Source organism: Penicillium cosmopolitanum (genome assembly GCF_028827165.1).
Source record: "Penicillium cosmopolitanum strain IBT 29677 chromosome Unknown utg000005l:1.0-4006212.0:1.0-4009387.0, whole genome shotgun sequence".
Lineage (NCBI taxonomy): Eukaryota > Fungi > Ascomycota > Eurotiomycetes > Eurotiales > Aspergillaceae > Penicillium > Penicillium cosmopolitanum.
The window spans coordinates 290079-310941 of NW_026622675.1; the positions used below are offsets into that span (position 1 = coordinate 290079).

The following is a 20863-nucleotide window of genomic DNA, read 5'->3' on the forward strand; positions in this document are numbered from 1 at the left end:
TCATATTAATATATCTGAAGGACATTGCTGGTTGCTACTAGTACTTCCAGCCCTGGAGGGTTGGTCAAAAATATAAGAAGTATAAGGCAAAGAAATCTACATTCTATAGCCACTTTCATTCAAAGTTGGAGTCGTAACTTGAACTTGAATGCGGACATCAACTTACTAGTACTATATTCCCGACTTCTCCTCTGCGTTATGACTTCGAGCCAATCTAGATTCAAGCAAGTATAACTTCATTCTCAATAATCGTATTCGATATTTCGTCTAAACAGTCACGGAAAGCGCTAACAAAATGCTACTCAGTCTCAAAAGTCTCACACACCCATCAATCGATTTATATCTATGACTTCTCCCAACCAGGATCATAAATGCTAGAAACGATCTCCTGAACAGGTAACCTATTTTCCAAAATCTCCGCCCCATTAATCAAATCATTCTCCGCAACCCTCTTCTCCGCCTCGGCCTTATCCTTCGCAATCCCAGCCTTAACATGCCTCCTAACCAACCTCCCCCTCGCAACCTCAAAATCAACATCAACAAACCAAAGCTCGTCCATTAACCCCGCAGCCGTACTCCAAGGCACTTTATCAAGACTCAAATAGTTCCCCTCGAAAAAGACCACCCGGCAACTCGCCGGAATCTCAATATCATCATCCAAGGGATCCTTAACCGCATGGTCGAAACTAGGCGCGTAAATACTCTTCGAGTCCGCCGTAAGTGGCTTCCGCAGGTCTTGAACCAGAGTGAGGAATTTCTCGCCGTCGAATGTAAATGCCGCGCCGCGCCGGGCGAAGGCATGTGTTGGGTCGGGCATGGCTGATAGCTGTGCGCGCGTGAGGTGGTAGCCATCCATTGGGAGGGATGTTGCGATAGGTTGGATGTGGTTGGAGGAGGGGTTTTCGGAGGCGTAGATTTCGTTTATGCGGTTCGTCATCATTGTTGCTAGGGCTGTTTTGCCTGAGCCTGGGATTCCGCTTACAGCTATCATTAGGCGGGTGTCTTGGGGGAGGGTTGTGAATTTTGCTGTGGGGTTGCCAGTGGTTAGCTTAAGCTTTGAAAATAGGTGGTTGTGTGTGTATGTGGATGTATGTGTGTGTCATATATAAGGAAGGGTATTGGGAAATGTGGTTGTTTGGTATGTCTTTTCTGCGGGCTGCTGGGTGTACATCATGTGGAGTGTTCTGCCTGGACGTACCCCATGTCTTCTTGACCAGGTGGTCCACCTGGCTGTTCATGATTGTAGACGTGATTTTGTATGTGAGGCCGGCGGCCGAGGAGGAGTAAAAGGAGGTAGCGGTGGTGGGCTTGTAGAATTGCGAGTGTTAGGACTTAGACTCGGCGGGATTCTGATGACTGGTGTGACTGGTGTGACTGGTGTGACTGGTGTGACTCGTGTCGCGTGATGTTGGCAATGCAAGGCTCTAGAGTTGGCGAATGCAATTGGAGGTGGGAAAGGCAGGGGTATGTAGGTTGGGAGGAAAGAGAAAGAGAAAAGAGAAGAGAAAAGGATTGGAGACTCGGAGTTCTCCCCAAAGCGATACCGATGCGATAACAAATTGGCGGGGCAGCTGCGATTGACTCCGGCGGGGACGGAGACGGGGACTGCAGTGCTCCGAAGGGAAGTGCCAGTGCCAGTGCCAGTGCCACTTCGACGTCGCTTAGATAACTAGTAGTAGTACTACTACTACTACTGCAGGATCTTATTTATACTCCCCAAATACACTCATCTACACTTGAATTAGGATTCTGCACTAAGCACTGCACTATGATGACATCATTCGATTATCCAGTCTAAGGCTGGACGCTTTTATTGGACAGAAAATAAACACAAGCGCATCAGAAGTATGAATACACAAATAAAAAACAGGTTTGGGTATTCAAAATCAGCCGTCCAGTGCAGCTGGTGAAAAGAAAAATAAAAAACACTCCCGCATCCTGTGCAAGAAGGAAATCAATGCTGGTTCGAGACGAGAACCCAGAAACAACCAACAATAACAGATAACACGTAACACCGTCAAAATGACATCCCAGCTCCAGGAGGCCCCTTGAAACACCCATAAGATATCCGAACGCCATGCAAATTGGAAACAAGAAATGGGCAAGATAGAGAGAGAAAAAGAAGAAGAAGAGATGAACAGGCTGCAGGCTAAGTCGTGGTTCCAACATAAAAACAAAGAACCAGAAAAGACCAGTATAAACCAGGCTAAAAATAGGATAAGGAGGACAGCTCGATCAACGGGAACGGTCATTCTCATTAGCTTCGGCACTGGCGCTGAGGCCGCGGCCCATGTTGCGCGAAAGGCCAGCTCCTACCCACCATTCATCGGGGATGTCCTCCCGGCGAGCGAGTCGGCTCTAGAATAGCCTGCATCTGATGGATATCGGACTCGTTCGAATTATCGGAGAAGGAAAAGGAGATGGTAGGAATTGGAGGGTGTCCACTGATTGTCGAGTGGAGGCCGGCAGAACGGCGCAGGGGCATTTGAAGGCCCGAGGGTGTCAAGACCCGATGGTAATTTACAGGCGTATCCTCATCGTCCGAAGAAAAGTCACAGGGGTTGAGATGGTCGGGGTACGGGTCAAGAGATGCCATAGGGTGGCTGGAGTTGAGGGAGGACGGTTGTGTTTGAGAGGAATTCGCAGAGTTTCGGGACGTCCCGGTGCGCGGCGCGTCTGTCGCAGAAGCGGAATTCGAGGAGAAGGAGGTGTCGGTGGAAGGTAAATTGGCATCAGGAGTGATGGTAGAAAGCAGGGTTTCCCATGCATCGCGATCGCCATCGGGGCTCAGGCTGCGTTGCCGATCGCCAAGACCGTCGATAGCTGATTCCCGGGGTCGAACAGGTCCATTTCCGGTCCGGTAATCTCGCAGCAGAACAGATGGGATGTGGGCGGTGGGTTCACGACTTCGGCCATCGCTGCGGATGAGAGGAGGCAGGCGGATACCATCGATAGATGGGTGAGATGAATGGTAGATTGCGGGGGGGAAATTCGGGGTCAAGAAAGGGCTCCCAGTACGCCCATGTGGAGGAGAATCCGGGCTTGCGAGAATATTGGCCAGGGCTTCATCGCGAGTGATGCGAGAGCGTCGACTCGAGTGCGAGTGATCACGACGTGGCGGATTCGGACGTGCCGAACTCCGGTTCAAGGCCTCGCGCCGGGTCGTATCTAGATCTAATCCATCTTCGCTGACGCCGAGGTTCAATACAGGAGATCGCACTGCCGATTGTCGGTGACCGATGCCGTAGTCACGATGGATTTCATCAAGGAGCTGTGACTGAAGGGTGGTTAAGACGCCGCCGCCGCGCGCGCGGGAGGAATGGCGTGATGCGCGCCGGATCGTAGGTTGCCGGCGGATTGAGGAACGCGCAGCAGCGGAGGAATCTTTCTCAAGGGTGGTCTTTGTGTTATCGGCCTCGGAAGGCTCGCGCCACATCCTACACCCAAGTTAGTCGTCACGGCGATGAGGTGGCGCATGCGACAAGGCAATGCGGAGACAAAAGGGAGTAGACTTACGGAATGCCCATTATGGAAAAGTAAAGAGTGAAGTAAGAGAATGAAAAGCAAAGAAGAAAGAGGAGTGGTTTGCTTATAAAACACGAATTTGACGCGACCCCAGACGTAGTGGGGATGGGGAGGGGGGTGGTTGGAGATGCGATGGAGCCGATCGGGAAGACTGAAAAACCTCACCAGTTGGTCTTTTGGGGCGGCGATTGTGGCCTGATGGCCTGGGGTTGACCGCTTTGTATTAGTCATCTGGTCAGACGGCAGAATTAGTGTCGTGTCACGTGTATAGTTACTACATGTCACGTGGATCATGACGATCCCCGCGGCGGAGCGGAAATCGAGCGGAGTCACTTTCGGGTTTCCCGTGATGCATTCTTAGGAGATTCTTGAGCTCGCCATCACCTTCTTTCCACCCTCCAAACCATGCCAATTGATCCCCTACTTTTCTAGGAGGAATGATTGAACTTGGTCTCAGCCGTGTCTCACGGCTTGTTCAGCAGAGTCCGCTGACATGGAAAGCAATTCATATTGCGGGGACAAATGGAAAGGGCTCGATCAGTGCATATCTCTCTCATATTCTATCCTCAGAGGGAATCAGATGTGGCCGCTTTACATCTCCGCACTTGATTGATCGGTGGGATTGCATAACGATAGGCGAACGGGTAGTCAAAGAATCGCTCTTTCGACAGATCGAAGACGAGGTCAAACGCCGAGACCAGACTTTGGGCATCGGCGCATCCGAGTTTGAGCTATTGACTGCGACAGCCTTTGAGATCTTCAACCATGAACAAGTGGAGATCGGTGTGGTTGAGGTGGGCATGGGAGGTCGCCTGGATGCTACCAATATCTTGAATAATGTATTGGTATCAGTGATCGCCAAAATTGGCATGGACCACCAGGCCTTTTTGGGATCTACCATTGAAGAAATTGCTGCCGAGAAAGCTGGGATCCTGAAATCGGGAGTACCCTGCGTGGTGGATGCCACCAATGAAGCTGCGGTGATCGATACCATCTCAAAACGAGCCCAAGATCTAAAGATCGATGCCAGCTTCGTCTCTCCAAGTAAAGTGGAAGAACAATTGCCACCATTGGCCCAATTGTTCCGCAAACTCGATCTCGAACCTCATCAACAAGAAAATATGTGCTGCGCAGTTTCCGCACTACGCCTTTCTCTATCTAAGATTCGCCCTGAAACGGACGCTTTCTCTCTACTTCCCCGTCTGGCCGATGTCAAGTGGCCCGGACGATTAGAGACCATCTCCCTACAATCCTTGATTTCTCGCACAGAACCCATCCTCCTGGATGGTGCCCCATAATTCACAGTCCGCAGAGGTTCTCGGGAAATACGTGAATCGCAAACTTCGACCCGATTCTGGAAGCGTGACTTGGGTTATCGCCGCCTCAAGTGGAAAAGACCTAGCCGGTGTCTTTCAGGCTATCATCCGGCCTGGGGATCACGTTGCTACGACCGAGTTTGGGCCTGTGGAAGGCATGCCATGGGTCACACCAACGAATGCGTCTGAACTTGCAGGAGCCATTCGATCGATACCCGAGATCGGTCGAGTACAAGAGTTTGAAGGCGATCTTCTTCCTGCAATTAAGTGGGCTGGCGAAGTGGCTGACGGTCGGCCCCTTGTCATTGCTGGTAGCTTGTACCTGGTTTCCGATGTGCACCGCTTGCTCCGTGACGCGCAGAAATGATATCCTCAGGCTGTCTTCAAGTTTCCAGAGGTGTGCCTGGCCTCCGATCGGAGTGAACTCGATGTATATATAGAACTAGACCGCCAATGTAAATAGCACTCCACCCTGCGATGTGGGGAATGCCTCACCATTAAACTGAGAACAATGTCACCAAGTATACTAGTACTCTGAAACAATTAATTGGTACTTAAGACCAGGACAGGGTGAAATTGGCAGTGTATAGTAGTAGTAGTAGTAGTAGTAGTAGGAGTACCTAGCAGGTACCCAACTTAATGGCCCCAGTGGTAGGGCTGATCGGCGCGAGTCCAGCACAGCCCGCTGCATCATGCGGCTTGTGGAGAAGGAAAGTTCAAGTTCAAAACAACCACCGCTACCCCAACACTACTAGCTACCCCCTTGAACCCCCATCCCCACGGAACCCGGTGCTCGCTTGAATTTAAAGGGCCTCTCATTCATTCGAATTCTCTCGACATCCCTTGAATGCGCCCCGGGTATCGGTAAACCCCCGTGAACACCAGGGCGCGAGAGCTGAAGTTCTGTGATGATCGCTCGGTGAGACCCTGTGAACCCCCCCTCCTCAACCCTGCAATCGAATGATACCTACATCTATCGTTTGCGATTCGATTGGAATCAAATGGACTAATAAACTGGATCTATAGAACAGGCGGACATGAACTCTGAGCTCGCTGCCCTCGGCCCCTGCCTTCTTCCTTAGCTCTCTTCAGGGCCTCCCACCCCCCACCATCCCCCCCAGTCAACCTGAAACCACGTCCTGACGATCGGATCAAACGCCTAGCAGATCATCATCTGGGCCCCTCGGCCTAGTCTGTGATATGGTCTCTCGTTCCGAGGTGAGTGAGGGGCAGCGCCCCCTCACCCCCTCCAGAACCCCCGGCACGCCGATGAAACCGCGATTGGCACGAGTCCAGACGAGTCCGACAAAACGAGAACATAAGCCAAAGGAGGATCAACCATTGAAGTCATCAGCCAAGGATGTTGCGGAGCTCAAGGACTATGTACGATGGCATTTCCCCTCCCCCCTCTTCTTCTGGCATGGCCACACAATGGGGCACTAAGCATGCTAACACTGGCGTTTGGGGCTATATAGCAACTGGGTGACTGCCTGGGAAGAGGCGCTTTCGGATCAGTCTATCGCGCCCTGAATTGGAACACTGGCGAAACCGTTGCGGTTAAGCAGATCAAACTGGTGGATCTCCCCAAGAGCGAACTGCGCGTTATTATGGTATGACCCCGCAAATTCCGAACTGTCTTGTTACCTCGAGCACTCGTCTAATATGAGACCTCATGCAGCTTGAAATTGATCTTCTTAAAAACTTGGATGTGAGTCGTTCTCCCCCCCCCCCCAATCAACTCGACGCGGACTGACCCAAACAACAGCATCCAAACATTGTCAAGTACCATGGATTTGTGAAATCAGTAGAAACTCTAAACATCATTCTGGAGTATGTGTTTGGAACCCCTGGTGATTCTTCTCAATATCGACAAATACTAAACCAACTCCCAGGTATTGTGAAAATGGATCGCTCCACTCCATCGCTAAGAACTTTGGACGATTCCCGGAGAATCTTGTGGGGTTGTACATGTCGCAAGTTCTTCATGGATTGCTGTACCTACACGAACAAGGTGTCATTCACCGTGATATAAAGGGCGCCAATATTCTTACTACCAAGGAAGGCCTTGTCAAGCTTGCTGACTTTGGTGTGGCCAGTCGGACCACTGGTTTGAGCGAGTCCAGCGTCGTTGGCACACCATACTGGATGGCACCAGAGGTCATTGAGCTCTCCGGTGCGACGACCGCCTCAGATATCTGGAGCCTAGGGTGTACCGTCATTGAACTACTTGAGGGAAAACCGCCCTATCACAGTCTGGCTCCTATGCCGGCATTATTCCGCATTGTCAATGACGACCACCCACCACTTCCCCAGGGTGCATCCCCAGTATGTCATTGTTCCCACCATCTAACATACTCCAGTACCCTGTCGGCATGACTAACTTTTGAGCAGGCTGTAAAAGATTTCCTCATGCAATGCTTTCAAAAAGATCCTAATTTGCGAGTGTCTGCGAGGAAGTTATTGAAACACCCGTGGATAGTCAACGCTCGCCGCTCTGATTCCGTTATCCCTAAGAAATCCACAGAATACGAAGAAGCAGTTCGAAGTGTGCAAGAGTGGAACGAGGCTCTCCGTTCTCCGGAAGCGGGCACATCGCGAAAAAGCAACAAATTTGACAATACTGCCTCGCATCCCGTCCGTAACACACCCTTGATGGATACGTTACCCTCTCCAACTTCTATGAAGACAACAGACCGCTATAGATCTCCTGAATCTGCCCAAGATGACAACTGGGACGATGACTTTGCCACGGCAATCTCTCCAAGCGCACTTCAATTACCTCATCTACGCCCACACGACAACTTTGGGGGTATGCTTTCGTCTGAAAGATTGAAGGCATTTGCTTCACTTGACGGTACCATGTTGAGACCAGACGACAGCTTCGACGAATTTCAAGAGACATCTGACTCAATCCAAAACGCGGAAAATGATCCTTTGCAAACAATTCGTCCTTTACCAGCCAGGCCTACAGCCATCGACCCCTCCAAATCTCATAGTCCGACTCGACGTCAGCCTAGCAAAGCTTCGTCATCCGCCCTTCAAAAAGTTCCCATTCTTTCACAAAACCCGGTGCCACACATGAGGAGAGACCGACCAGCCCATCTCTTCAAAGAGAATTCAGTGGAGGATTATACTGACTTCATAATGGCCAATGAGGATGTTGATGGGAAGGTTGCAGCGTATAAAGTGAGTTAACTCCGAGAGATTAAAAAGGAAAGGCTTCGCCACAAGTTGCTAACCAGTCCCAGGAAACGGACGGTGATCCCGCATCGCCTATACGTGACAAATCATTCTATGATTTTGATGAAGATCGAGGTGGCCAGCAGCCCCAGCTCCGAAAACAGCTCTCCGTGAAGCGCGATCGTTCCACCATTGAGATTCAGAAGTTTACCGAAAACGAAGACGATGAGGATTTCTCGGATATTCTTGGCAACGATCAGGTCGCTCTAAATACATCTGAGAGCGATGACGGGTCTGAACAGAACAGCTTGAAGTTGAACACCAAACTATCAACGAATTCGTGGCTCGGCGACCAAGATGACGAAGATGATCCCTTTGCGCAATTGGAAGAAGGCTTCGATGAGATGGATTTGGAAGCAAACATCCAGCGTGACAAGAATGCTCGCCTCCGCAGTCAGGTGGAGGGTTTGGTGGACTCTTTGAAGACTTCCCAGGACGAGGATGTTCTTGCGGAAATCTCCGAACAATTGCTTGCTGATTTCTTTGACCTGCCCGATACCAAGAATATCATCATTGGCGCCCATGGAATGCTTCCGATTCTGGAAATACTCGACACCTGTCGTCGCCGGGATGTTATATTCTATCTATTGAGGATTGTGAACGCCATTATCTACAACGACTATGAGGTCCAGGAGAACTTGTGCTTCGTTGGTGGAATCCCTATCATCAATGAGTTCGCGTCGAAGAAGTACCCCCGCGAGATTCGACTTGAGGCCGCCGCATTTGTCCAGCAGATGTACCAAACCTCGACACTCACTCTTCAAATGTTCGTCAGTGCTGGCGGCTTGAATGTCCTGGTAGAATTCTTGGAAGATGACTATGAAGACGAACGTGAACTGGTGCTGATTGGCGTAAATGGAATCTGGAGTGTCTTTGATCTGCAGGTAGGTGCCACATGGGTCCAGCTCCAGCTCCATGATCTTAATACTAACTATAACCTTTCAGGGATCGACGCCGAAAAACGATTTCTGTCGAATTTTGTCGCGGAATTCCGTCCTTGATCCTCTTTCCTGGTACTAAGTCGAGTTTTAGATGAAGAGGGAGACCTGGCAGATCTTGTAGAGGCTCGCATTGCAAGCATCTTCTTCATTTTCTCACAGGCTGAGAATCATGTCAAGGAAATGGTAGCGGAGCGAACGGTTTTGCACAGTAAGATTGATCTTTCGGTATTATATCTGTTTTCTCCATTTTCGCTGACAATTTCTTGTAGGAGTTTTGAAAGATCTGAAGCGAATGTCGCCCATGCACCAGGTCACAATGTTGAAATTCATCAAGAACTTGTCTATGCTTTCTACAACCCTTGATGCGCTCCAGAACTCCAACGCTATCGATGTTCTGACCGATCTCCTCCGATCTGCTATGAAACTCAGCCAACGCCACTTCCGCGAAGTTTCAAACCAAATCCTCAACACCATCTACAACATGTGCCGATTGAATAAGCCTCGGCAAGAAGACGCCGCTCTAAATGGCATTGTTCCCCTGCTTCAGAGGATCGTCCACACCATGGGGCCTCTGAAGGAGTTTGCCCTTCCAATTCTTTGTGATATGGCGCAATCTGGAAAGGTTGGCCGCCGTGAATTATGGCGCAACAAGGGTCTCCCATTCTATATCTCTCTTCTTGAAGATCCATATTGGCAGGTCACAGCTTTGGATGCTATCTTTACGTGGCTCCAAGAGGAGACCGCCAAGGTCGAGGAGAGTCTGCTTGATAATCGCCATGATAAAACCTCATTCGCCGATTCCATTGTGGCTTGTCTGGCCGAAGCGAAAGCAAATGCCTTTGAGAATCTTCTTGAGCCCCTACAGAAGCTTCTTCGACTGAGCCCCCCTGTTGCCTCTACCTTAGCTCGACCCGATCTGTTCACACGATTGGGGCAGAAGCTGCACCATAATAAAGCCGCTGTTCGACTGAACATCCTGCGTATCATCTCAAGCATCTGCGATTCAAGTGAACAACAAGGCGAACTACTCGTCTCATACGGATTGCTGAGACGCGATCCGCGAGCTCGAAAACGACCCGGCCATCCTGGTCAGAGACATGGCAGGCAAATTGATCCAGTCCAGTGAAAGGAGCGAGGCCTTCGGCGTCCCCAAGCGCCGACCAACAAGTCGGAGAAAAAGCACATCAACGACTCCGCCCAATCCCTTTGCTGCCTCGACCCCATCCACCCCATCATCAAATCGCACCAGTCAATCCCGAGCCTCCTACTTCGATGGTCGCGAAACTCCCCGTCACCCTCGTAATGCCCTAGGCGGCTCCTCTCTCGCCCTCCGACCCGGAAGTCGCGACGGCAGTGGTTCAGCCTTGAATCCCGCCGTTAACGGCAGCGCCGTTAACCCGCGTTCCCGACTTTCGCGCGGAATATCTAGTAATAACCGTCTCTCGCAAATCGAAATGCTCCAGGATGAGGAGGGCAAGGCTCCGAGTTCCCTTGGTCGCAGACCGTCCATTATTCCCAGGCGAAGGAGAACCACTGTGGCCGACTCTGAATGGACTTGATGACCTAGCCTCCCTTTGGTTGCCGTACCTAGGTAGCCTGTTTCGATTGCTCTGCGGCCTCTTTCTACATACACATTCCTATTTTCTTTGTTCATGCTTCTTCCTTCTATCACTTCTCTTTCTTTTTCTCTATTTGTGAAAAGAACACGGCGTTTTCCGAGGGTGGGCTTTGGGCTACAGGGTTATTGGTCACTATGGTTCTGCTCTCCAAAACATGTCTGTCTTTCCTTTGTTTCCTAACTTGCTATGCTGGGCACTGGTTGCTGCACATAGAAACTACATAAACTTCTGAATGAGACATAATCTATATTGCCTCCATGGGCATGTTGAAATACGTATTTTGGATTCGAGTCCATAGTATTGGGACCCTTTCGGCCCTGGGGGTAATTGGGCTCCAGGGCCTCGGGATGTTCCAGGGCTTTCCCTTTCAATTCCGAGGTCCCCTTGGGGTCCATTGACTAAAGTGGAGGAACTGATTCTCTGTCCGATAGTATGTCAATAGTTTCTTTGATCCCATTCTCCAGCTTACTTCCAGTACTCGAACGTGACATTGGCTCTTTGATACTAGAATCGACGAAGTGATGTTCTTTGTGCTTTTTGAGTGTCCATGTCCTCGGTATTGGATAAAGGCCGCAATGATCCATCCCAACAAGCTACCCTCCACCCATTTTCTACTTTTCTACTTTGGCAAAATTTCTCAAAATGTCTAGTGCAAAGCGAAAGGCGACCGATATTGGAAGGGACAAGAAGCCCTCCAGGGCGGGGACGAGTACACTCTCCCCAAATGATAGCACCGACAGAAGGATTCTCGACATCAAGGATTTGGACCTTGAATCGCCTTGGAAGGGGGCGATTGAAACTATTTCTGGGCCCGAACGCCCTAAGAAATACCGGCCATGGCCGTGTGAAGAGAGAATGGAACCTGTGTACAAAGCAGAAGATCTACCCGAGGACTGGCACATGAATGAGGATGACCTCGACCCCAGGTGAGTTGTTGGTGGTCTACTGCTAGTACCCAGCTACTAGTAAAAGATGTTTTACGATTAGGTGTATTTCCTAACATTCGATGCTTCACAGCGATATTGATGGTCAAATCGAGCGATGCAAGGAGAGAATCAAAGAAAATATAAGACCATATATTTTTGAGCACAAACTGAAAGCGTATGAAATATCAAAGCAACAGATTAAGTAAGGACTTCCTTCCCAACTGCTGATCAAAATAATCTGGCTATTGGGTTCTAACTCCTTTTCTATAGGGACGAGCTTAAAAGCCAGCCCAGGGCGCGCACCATCGAAGTTGCTTCACGGTTAAATGGCCTCGGGGAAATGAAGTCCAACATAGAGAGGGGCATTGATAGTGACAAAGATAAGCAACTACCTAATATCAAATCTATCATGTATGCTTATGAGAACCATCATTTGGATTGGACTCCGGGCTTGGTCACTTATTGGTCAAAGGGCCAACCGCTCTGTGCGCCCAGACCGTTCGATTGGGATGAGTTTGAAGCCATCAATAAAGCCAACGAGGGCCATGAATCCTTTTGGGTAGAGGGTGTAAGTTTCCTGTATACAGCTGAATAGCTAAGTATAGTACGGGACTAGCTAATCATATCCTACAGCTATTTGGTAATGTAGCTCGGTTTGTGGGTGCTGAGGCAATAACACTCGGTCTACTTAAAGGGGCCTCCAATCTCGCAAATCTCACAGAGGTATGGCTGACTGAATGAGGATATTGAAATTCAGATCAACTATTTTCATGTGCTAATCGATGAGAACCATTAGGTCCTAATAACCCTCCGCATTCCAGGCTATGAGAATTGGGTCACTCTTACCTTCTGCCACGACACTGGATGCGATCTAATGACCTTGTATGAGGGCGATATACGACCATTGATGGGACGCCAGGGACCCCCAGAGAAACCTTATATTCCCGTTATGGGGTATGGGAAATCGTATGGTGTAGCTGGTACTTCAAGGGTCCAGTATTTCGAGCTGGAAGCCACAATCCTGGACAGCTATGGGCGTAGAATGACGCCATGGACGAGAGTCTGGTGCACAGCCGAAAAAGGCGACTGGTCACCTACCGCAAGAATTCCCAGATTGGATGGTCCGCTTCTCAGAACGATGCTGTTCACTGCTTCTGCGCCTGATCAATCGGGGAACACGTATGTTTGCCATCAAAAGACGCCACTGTTCAAAAAGATACCAGCAGTGGATCTTCTAACAAACCCGCCGGATATGTCACGCCACGCGTTTCCAATGAAAAAGCATCCTCCTGGTTCAGTGATAATGCCTACAACAGGTCCACTCCCGAAAAATCTTGCGACCACGACCTCCCCACCCAACGCACCTGGCCTTCCTCCTGCTGGATATCAATAAATTGCAATTCTCTTTGAGTCTAGCTAAGCGCGACCTTTTTGATTTCTATATACTTTCCAAATCATGCTGCACCGTCGTAATTAGTAGTAATATGGATCTTCAAGTTCTCAGAGACAAGGCATAGAGTCGTAGTGGACTGGTAGGTTAACTAGTAGGCTTCCATAACAGCTCTCTTCAAGTTATTAGTAGCTAATACTATTATACTATTATGTATCTACTAGTATATATCTACGATCCTCGATCCATCTATATTGAATGTAGTATTATGCCTTCTCCATACTTTGAACTTTTATACTTCGTCATCTCGGAATCACGTGCACGTGCGGCCCGAGATCGGGCGAGAAGCGATTGGCGGCGAAAACCGAAAACCGAGAATCCTCAAAAAATTACCTTACGATCGTGTGATTCCCCATGGACTGAACAGTACCTCTCATTCACCTTTTTTGAAATTTGCGCTCGTAATTATCTCTGCCGGAACGGCTTCTCGTTCGGAATGAGCGCTGCATTTCGCGTGCCGCTGCGGGCCTTCGCCAATCCCGCCACGGCCATTCGACAAACATCAACAACCTCGATCGCGAGCCCTGCGCTCTCTCTTCGCGCGGTACGCCCGTCCTCCTCGCCCCTGGGATCAATTGCTTCCAAGCTATGGAGTCGTCAATCCTCTGAAGTACGCTCGCAAGCTACATCGTCCAGCCGGTGTTTTTCGACGAGAACCTCGCCTCTCAGGTCCGCGGAGGAAAATGTGACTAGTAACGAGGGAGTGAAATCAAAGCCTGGCCCGTCGCAGAGCAAGAAACCGATTGCGCTTCTGGTTGTCTTGGGTCTGCTGGGTGTTGGCGCGGCTGTATACTCGGAAGAGCTCAAGCATGGATATGGCGCGGCGCGGAGGAGTGGTCGCGTGGTTGGTACACTGGCCGTTTGCATTAATGAGTAAGTGCACCGAAGATTCTGAGAGTGTCTGGATCTGGATTTGGCGCATTTCCAAGGAAGTTAGGTTGGCTAACATGAATCGCCCTCTATAGCTACCGCGTGACGCTCAACAAAGAAACCTCAAACCCCGAAGAACGAGACGAGTTGATCCGCGCTTGCCACAAGCGCTGCGCGGAGCGTACCTTGCGGGTTCTAGAAAAAGAATGGCTCGATTTTCATCAAACTGGGTCAACATCTCAGTAGCATGGGCTACTTGCTCCCCATCGAATGGACTACAACGTTCATCCCGCTCCAAGATAAATGCCCCGTGTCGTCGATCGAGTCGATCGAGCAGATGTTCGTTCAGGATACCGGCCAGACTATTGATGAGCTATTCAGCTATTTTGATCCCGAGCCTACTGGTGCTGCTTCCTTGGCCCAGGTTCACGTCGCGACGCTGAAGGGAACCGGCCAAAAGGTTGCAGTCAAGGTACAGCACCCTGCTCTAGCTGAGTGGGTACCGCTGGATCTGGCATTGACCAGATTTACGTTTTCTATGCTAAAGCGCTTTTTCCCGGAGTATGATCTGGAATGGCTTTCCCGGGAGATGGACCTGTCTTTGCCCGTTGAGCTGGACTTCCGAATGGAAGCTCAGAACGCTACTATTGCTAGCGATTACTTCAAGAAGCACTCCGATGTGCCATTAGTTATCCCCGAAGGTATGTCTCGAAGCACCTACACATATATACCCTCCTCGAATGTGACCGCCATATTAACCAAATCTAGTCATGTGGTCTCAAGAGCGCATCCTGGTTATGGAATTCATCTCCGGCCGACGCCCCGACGACCTCGAATTCCTCGACGCGAACAACATTGACCGCGACGAAGTCTCCGCCGCCTTCGCTCACATCTTCAACGAGATGATCTTCGGCGATGACGCTCCGCTGCATTGCGACCCGCACGGCGGCAATATCGCCATTCGCCCCAACCCTAACAGCCGCCACCCGAACTTCGAAATCATCCTCTATGACCACGGTCTCTACCGTACCATCGACCGAGACCTGCGACGCAATTATGCCAAGCTCTGGCTGGCAGTCATCGACGCCGATGTACCCCGCATGCGCGAGTTTGCGTACAAGGTCGCCGGCGTCACGGACGAGCAGTTCCCACTCTTCGCTAGCGCAATCACGGGCCGTGACTATAGCGTCTTGACGAAGAAGAATGTTGCTTCTCTCCGTACAGCTGATGAAAAGAAGGAGATCTCTGGCGCTCTTGGTGAGGGCATGTTGCAGCAGTTGGTAGTGTTGCTGGGCCAGGTTCCGCGGATTATCCTGCTTATTCTGAAGACGAATGATTTGAGTATGCCACTATCCCCTTCCTTTGCTTCACCCTCCCCCATTCCCTCTTTGGAACTTGATAGCTAACTATCTCCCCAGCTCGCAGTCTAGACGAGAACCTGCACACCCGCTCCGGGCCAATGCGCACATTTCTCATTCTAGCCCGGTACGCCACCCGCACCGTCTTCGAAGAACAAATGGAGACCATCCGCGGCTCTGGCGGCGTGTTCTTGAATTTCTTCCGCTTCCTCTCTGCCTGGGTCGGCTTCTTGCGGGTCGAAGTCAAACTCTCTGTTTACGAGACCGTTCTCTCGATGAAGAGCCGGTTCGGACTGCGAACTGGTTGATTTTTCCTGTAGCGTGCTGCGCTCGTGGTTCCCCTTTCCTCTGTTTTCGTTTTGTACATTATTCCCCGTCTTTTATCCCTTTCGGTTGGTTTGGTTTGGCACGGATTGTCTGCCCGTACATCTGTGCATCAGCGATGGCGTTTTGTACCGTTTCCCTCTTTCCCCTATCTCCTCGAGTCCGCACATGAAAGGACTTGCTGTGCTTGGTTTCCCCTCCTTTTTTTTCTGTTTTTATGAGCGCTGCCTGTCCTTGGGCACTTTGTACAGATAGATTCGCCGATAGATACAAAAGACATAGACTCGACAAAATACGCAGTCAGTTGGAGTGTTTCTGAATGCACTTGTATTGGTATAACCTGTCTATTTCAAGGCTACTGTCTACTTTGAAATAAAAAATTCTGGTTTCATCGTTTCATTAGAAACTATCCAAGGCACCACACTTTTAAGAATAGAGAGTATCAAATCGAGGATTCCAGATACCGAGGCGCCGTAACAGAAAAAAAAAAAGAAAAAGAAAAAGGTGGTGTGGAAAACAACATGCACGAAACGTAAAAACAATAGAAAATGTCTGTACAGCAAACAAATATGCAGTATTTGCTTGAAAATTCCTCCGACCGGCCGACCGCTACTGCGACCTGACGGACACATCATATCTCACAGCCACAGCCGACCGGTAATACCAGGTTCCCCAATAATTCATCTCTGCATTCCCGGGGGGAATAATTCAGTCCTCGATCAAACGACTGTTCTCAAATGACAAAAGCGGTTTCGCGGGAGTATCACTGCGTAAAAAAAAAAAAAAAAAGCAAAAGGGAAAAAAAAGTGAGGCATTTTTTTTTGCTTCGGCTCGGAGGTCCGACCCGAACAAAGCCTGCCGCTAATAAGGAGCAAGTCCATCAATTTAGATAGCGGCGGCAGGGCTGCCACCAATCTCGACCTTGACGTCGGGAATGGAAGCGCCTGTCCCGGAGAGGTCGGTTGAGCGGGCGTTGGGGTTCTTCTTGTGGTAGTCGGAGATGGCGGACTTGATAGCGTCCTCGGCGAGCATGGAGCAGTGCACTGGAGAAATTCAAGTTAGAACAAGTGATTCATTCCACGTATCCCCGGACGTGTGGGGCATTTGTAGAGAGAAAGAAAGGAAGAAAAGACATACGCTTGACAGGGGGCAGGCAGAGCTCCTTGGCCACATCAGTGTTCTTGATCTTTCCGGCCTCCTCGAGAGTCATGCCGCGGACCAGTTCGGTCAGGTAACTGGATGAAGCGATGGCGCTGCCACAGCCGAAAGTCTTGAAGACAACGTCATCGATCTTACCACTGTCCTTGTTGACACGGATCTGAAGCTTCATGACATCGCCACAGGCGGGGGCACCGACGAGGCCGGTACCGACGTCCTGGTCACCCTTCTTGAAGGAACCGACGTTACGGGGGTTGTTGTAGTGGTCCAGGACCTTCTCGTGGTATCCGCGGCGCTGGGCGGGGGAAGCGATAGCTGGGGCAACACGCTGGACAGCAGGCTGGGCCTGGACGGACTGAAGGCCGGCGAGGGGAGCGAAAGCACGAGGCGCGACAGAGCCGACGCGAGGGGCGGCGGTGACGATACGCTTGAACATTTTGGAAGTGTTGGGAGTGTTGAGATTGATTCGATAGATTCTTTCGATGAAGGGGGTAGATGTTTTGGGGGATAGTTGAAAGAGGCGAAAATGAAACCGATCTGATAGGGAAGAAGAGAGGGCGATGAATTCATTGCTAAATAATCTGATTGCTTATCTCAGCTGCCGCTAAGCCTAATCGGGGGCTCAAATCCCCGGAACCGCCGGCCATCGGAGCTGACTCATCCACGTTCAACCGGTTTTCTGCCTTCTTTCAGTATATCATTACTCGATTTTATTTCATTACTCTCGAGTACGGGGTTCTCAGGGGTCTCATTTGGGTCAATTTGGACCTCTATGAAAGCCCCTCTTCTTTCACTATCCTTCCACTAACCCCATGATATCAGACGGAGGGGCAGTGGCAATTCTCGGAGGCCACTCACTTTCTCCGCGGTGGATGCAACCAACCTCTGGGTTTCCCGCTGGGGACTCCGTGGGCCAATTGTGCATCGATGATATCAAATGGTGGAGATGCCCTGTTTACCTTCCAGGTAGGGATATTCATGGACAAGCTCGATGATTTAATGGATCAGCGGGCCGCTCTTACTTTGGAAAGGGAAGCCAACAATCCTAATCCTATTCGAATACCTTCCATCTTTCTCCTTGACCCCGGAATGCTGAATGCTGAAGCTAGCTCTGAACCTGGTCTGTGCGGTCCGAGGCAGTCCGAACAGTCGGAGTTAAGGTGCTGACGCCTGCTCGGACTCGGTCAATATATCGGGGTATTCGTGGGTTCGGTCACTAAAGTGCTATCATGTGACTGGAACGGATTGCCTTTTACGGGGAGAGTACGGAGTACGGAGTATGCATTACTAGTATTACCTCATAGTCTAGTTTAATTCAGTCCAGTCTTGCGTCTTAAGTTTTATATCTCTATTCCATTTTTGCCTACTGCCAAACACTGCATCAAATTAACAGTAACCATAGTTGATAGAATACTTGTAAAAATACTCGTCAGATGACAAACAGCCTGCCAATCGTTCGACAACTGAATGCTTGGCACCTGCCCTCATGTCAACCTCTTCTCCAGAGTTAAAGTATACACTTGGGCAGTACCCAACGGTTGCAGCTACATCAACCACCGGGTCGCATTACCATGTCCTCCAAGAATACTTCAAACCCTAAAGCCCTCGGTCGGTCCTCAGGGGTACGTAAACCATGTCTCATCCAGCCAGCGCTCGGAAAGCTCTCGAAAGAATGCCTGGCCCCGGCGGACACAGCTAATGATATCTGCAGTCTCTAAATGCTCCCATCGCGGCATTCGCCATGGCCCTGATCCTGGGCTCTTATTGCATTTCATCGATTCGCACTGCACGACGCGAGGCCCAGGGTCAATCGGTCGCGACACCGGACGCGCCCACGCGACGGGCATCGGGTGGGAAGGACTCGTGGGTTCAGCAGGCACTGGAAGAGAGTCAAACGGGCAAGGGAGGGAAGGCTTGAGTTAGAGAGAGCTGGCGAGTCCTACTAGTGGTACTACTAGTAGTAGAAGATGTTTCTGCATGCCCAGGTGGCTGCTTCTTGTTGTTTACGTTTGCATTGCATTTACCGGCGTACAGCAGGAAATATTGAATCTTGATTGAATCTTGATTGAATCTTGTGTATGTTTACTATGCTCGGCTCAGATCATGAAATATGATTTATGTGCATTCAGCGATTGGGAGTAATATTTAACACTAGACTCGAGCCCAGTCCGGGCTTCAACTATTGATTGAACTTGGGCACCGCCCAAAGACCAGTCTTCATCTTCGTGATCGATCAGAATTTTCAGTGTATTGAATGATCATACACCGGGCGTTTAAGTGTAGAACAACCCGGGTCAATATTCATAGAAAGATCATCATATAAATCGTGAAGAGAAGAATGGACGATCGGGGTGCGCGTGGCCGAGAAATACTAGTAGACCATGAGGCAAGCCTCAAAAAAGTCATATTCCTGCACATACAAGTGCTAGTAGCCGATCCTGATCCCTAGCCATAGCTGAGAAAAGATTGGAACTAGCTGAGTGACCCAAGCATGGTACAATTATCTTTAATCCTTCTGGTCGATCGTAGGCGAGATGCCATTGAAATACTTATGCCAATTTCCACACTACCTGTGATTATACATCAAAATCGGCAGGCAGTGTGCAGGCAGTGTGTAGGCACTGAAGTTGCAGTTGCAGTCGCAGTTGCAGAGTGGAAGAAGAAGAAGAAACCCGAAAAAGCGAAGCGAGAAAAATCATATGCGGTATGTCACGTGATATGCAGCTTACTCCACCAATCACATCGCATCTCTCTCTACTCTGAACTATACAATAGTACTCGTACTCCCTATTAGTGTGATTGCGAGTAGGTGGTATTGGACACTGCTAACGAGAGTAAGCTTTAAAGCAATAAATATTCTGATTCGGGAAAATATAACGTGTCAACGCTATGAGAATCGCAATTATCCGTCAAGGCAAACTCGAACTAACCCTACTCGGTCGGAATCGGTGGGAAGCCGGCTATCTCCTAAACTTCATCAAGTTAGAATAAGGCTGAGTTATTCGATGAGCCACACTTTGATGTTATCCGGCAAGCTCCATCTGAAACAATTCGAATCAAATCACAAAGCCGGACAACGGAGTGGATTGGGGCCGAAAACTCGGCCCCCAATTATTTTAGCCTACAAAACAACTTCAGCCTCGCTGGTGACCGCATCATTCCTTTTTTTCCTTTTCCCTGCAACCTCGAAAAAAGAGAATAAAGGAAGAGGGGAAAGTCAAAAGAAAAAAAGAACCAAAGCCATCATACACAATGTCTTCCCCCACCGTGGATGCCTTTTTCAATCGCCTCGGCTCAATAGTCACAATCGGATTTCTAACAATCTGGATCCTCGTTACAGTTGGATTCATCTACATCGACATTGAAGACTCAAGCTGGAGACTCTTCGAAACCTTCTTATCAATCAGTCTCTTTACATATCTCATCTTCCGAATGATCGTGGCATGCACAAACACCAAGCCCGATTCAATTGTCTACCGCCTCACAACTGCCCACCGTCGCTCACGCCGAGGCGCCCTAGCAGTCCTCGTGTGCGCTTGTTCCTGGATCTACGGGCTATTCTTCAAACTCTTGACGCTGTTTCTAGTCAACTGGTTTTTCATAATGACATTTTCTGCCCATCTTTACCCGGAATTCTTTGATCAAATGGAGGAGGTTTCACTGCCGGATTCAGAGAGCCCTGGCTCCGGTGTCGAGGTGCAGAACGCGAGATATAGGTTCAACAAGGAGGAATATTTCGATGCAATGGAGCATATGAAGGAGGAAGCGGGCTTTGATCCTGTTCAAGCGCTTGGCTGGATTCCGCCGCGCGTCTTGTCATGCTGCTTTGCTCTTGTGTGGTTTTCATGCTGTACACTGACGCTCTATGTTCTCCGCCTTTGTTGGAAATCAATCAGGGTCGCCTTTGGACCTTCTTCGTCACCTTCTGCTCCACCAAAGACGCATGTGGTTTAGGTGTGATTGTTTATCGACTTGATTCACTCCATCAGAAGATTATCAAGCGAGTACTATCTACACCCATCTATGTATAATATTCTTACGAGATACCGACAATTTCAAGCATAAAATAACCATTATGTCATTTGAACATTTATACACATCATTGGGAAAAAAAAAAGGGCGAATCGGTCAGGGAT

General features: G+C 49.7%; 9 protein-coding genes across 9 annotated transcripts; 6 read left to right on the forward strand and 3 right to left on the reverse strand.

The window, feature by feature from the left end:
* Nucleotides 1-343: 343 nt before the first annotated feature.
* N7509_003124 (kinase-related protein) lies at nucleotides 344-1238 on the reverse strand (the record flags this gene model as incomplete). The annotated part of the gene is made up of 2 exons (XM_056627761.1): nucleotides 344-1026; nucleotides 1199-1238. 2 exons carry the CDS (start codon nucleotides 1236-1238, stop codon nucleotides 344-346), a joined length of 723 nt encoding a protein of 240 aa, XP_056490495.1.
* Nucleotides 1239-2323: 1085 nt separating this feature from the next.
* N7509_003125 (uncharacterized protein) lies at nucleotides 2324-3527 on the reverse strand (the record flags this gene model as incomplete). Its single annotated transcript, XM_056627762.1, has 2 exons — nucleotides 2324-3437; nucleotides 3517-3527. 2 exons carry the CDS (start codon nucleotides 3525-3527, stop codon nucleotides 2324-2326), a joined length of 1125 nt encoding a protein of 374 aa, XP_056490496.1.
* Nucleotides 3528-3962: 435 nt separating this feature from the next.
* On the forward strand, nucleotides 3963-5208 carry N7509_003126 (dihydrofolate synthase; the record flags this gene model as incomplete). Its single annotated transcript, XM_056627763.1, has 2 exons — nucleotides 3963-4812; nucleotides 4838-5208. 2 exons carry the CDS (start codon nucleotides 3963-3965, stop codon nucleotides 5206-5208), a joined length of 1221 nt encoding a protein of 406 aa, XP_056490497.1.
* Nucleotides 5209-6041: 833 nt separating this feature from the next.
* N7509_003127 (serine/threonine-protein kinase) lies at nucleotides 6042-10581 on the forward strand (the record flags this gene model as incomplete). Its single annotated transcript, XM_056627764.1, has 11 exons — nucleotides 6042-6224; nucleotides 6317-6451; nucleotides 6520-6549; nucleotides 6607-6671; nucleotides 6734-7166; nucleotides 7233-8027; nucleotides 8090-8965; nucleotides 9027-9051; nucleotides 9114-9230; nucleotides 9292-10029; nucleotides 10073-10581. The coding sequence occupies 11 exons, from the start codon at nucleotides 6042-6044 to the stop codon at nucleotides 10579-10581; spliced, it is 3906 nt and encodes a 1301-aa protein (XP_056490498.1).
* Nucleotides 10582-11283: 702 nt separating this feature from the next.
* On the forward strand, nucleotides 11284-12960 carry N7509_003128 (uncharacterized protein; the record flags this gene model as incomplete). The annotated part of the gene is made up of 5 exons (XM_056627765.1): nucleotides 11284-11567; nucleotides 11659-11769; nucleotides 11838-12135; nucleotides 12201-12290; nucleotides 12364-12960. The coding sequence occupies 5 exons, from the start codon at nucleotides 11284-11286 to the stop codon at nucleotides 12958-12960; spliced, it is 1380 nt and encodes a 459-aa protein (XP_056490499.1).
* Nucleotides 12961-13453: 493 nt separating this feature from the next.
* On the forward strand, nucleotides 13454-15553 carry N7509_003129 (ABC1 kinase family protein; the record flags this gene model as incomplete). Its single annotated transcript, XM_056627766.1, has 5 exons — nucleotides 13454-13890; nucleotides 13983-14075; nucleotides 14131-14588; nucleotides 14656-15228; nucleotides 15306-15553. The coding sequence occupies 5 exons, from the start codon at nucleotides 13454-13456 to the stop codon at nucleotides 15551-15553; spliced, it is 1809 nt and encodes a 602-aa protein (XP_056490500.1).
* A 901-nt stretch (nucleotides 15554-16454) lies between these two features.
* On the reverse strand, nucleotides 16455-17163 carry N7509_003130 (iron-sulfur cluster assembly scaffold protein; the record flags this gene model as incomplete). Its single annotated transcript, XM_056627767.1, has 2 exons — nucleotides 16455-16612; nucleotides 16707-17163. The coding sequence occupies 2 exons, from the start codon at nucleotides 17161-17163 to the stop codon at nucleotides 16455-16457; spliced, it is 615 nt and encodes a 204-aa protein (XP_056490501.1).
* A 1135-nt stretch (nucleotides 17164-18298) lies between these two features.
* Nucleotides 18299-18645, forward strand: N7509_003131 (uncharacterized protein; the record flags this gene model as incomplete). Its single annotated transcript, XM_056627768.1, has 2 exons — nucleotides 18299-18349; nucleotides 18439-18645. The coding sequence occupies 2 exons, from the start codon at nucleotides 18299-18301 to the stop codon at nucleotides 18643-18645; spliced, it is 258 nt and encodes an 85-aa protein (XP_056490502.1).
* A 1334-nt stretch (nucleotides 18646-19979) lies between these two features.
* N7509_003132 (uncharacterized protein) lies at nucleotides 19980-20681 on the forward strand (the record flags this gene model as incomplete). The annotated part of the gene is made up of 1 exon (XM_056627769.1): nucleotides 19980-20681. The coding sequence occupies one exon, from the start codon at nucleotides 19980-19982 to the stop codon at nucleotides 20679-20681; it is 702 nt and encodes a 233-aa protein (XP_056490503.1).
* Nucleotides 20682-20863: the final 182 nt, after the last annotated feature.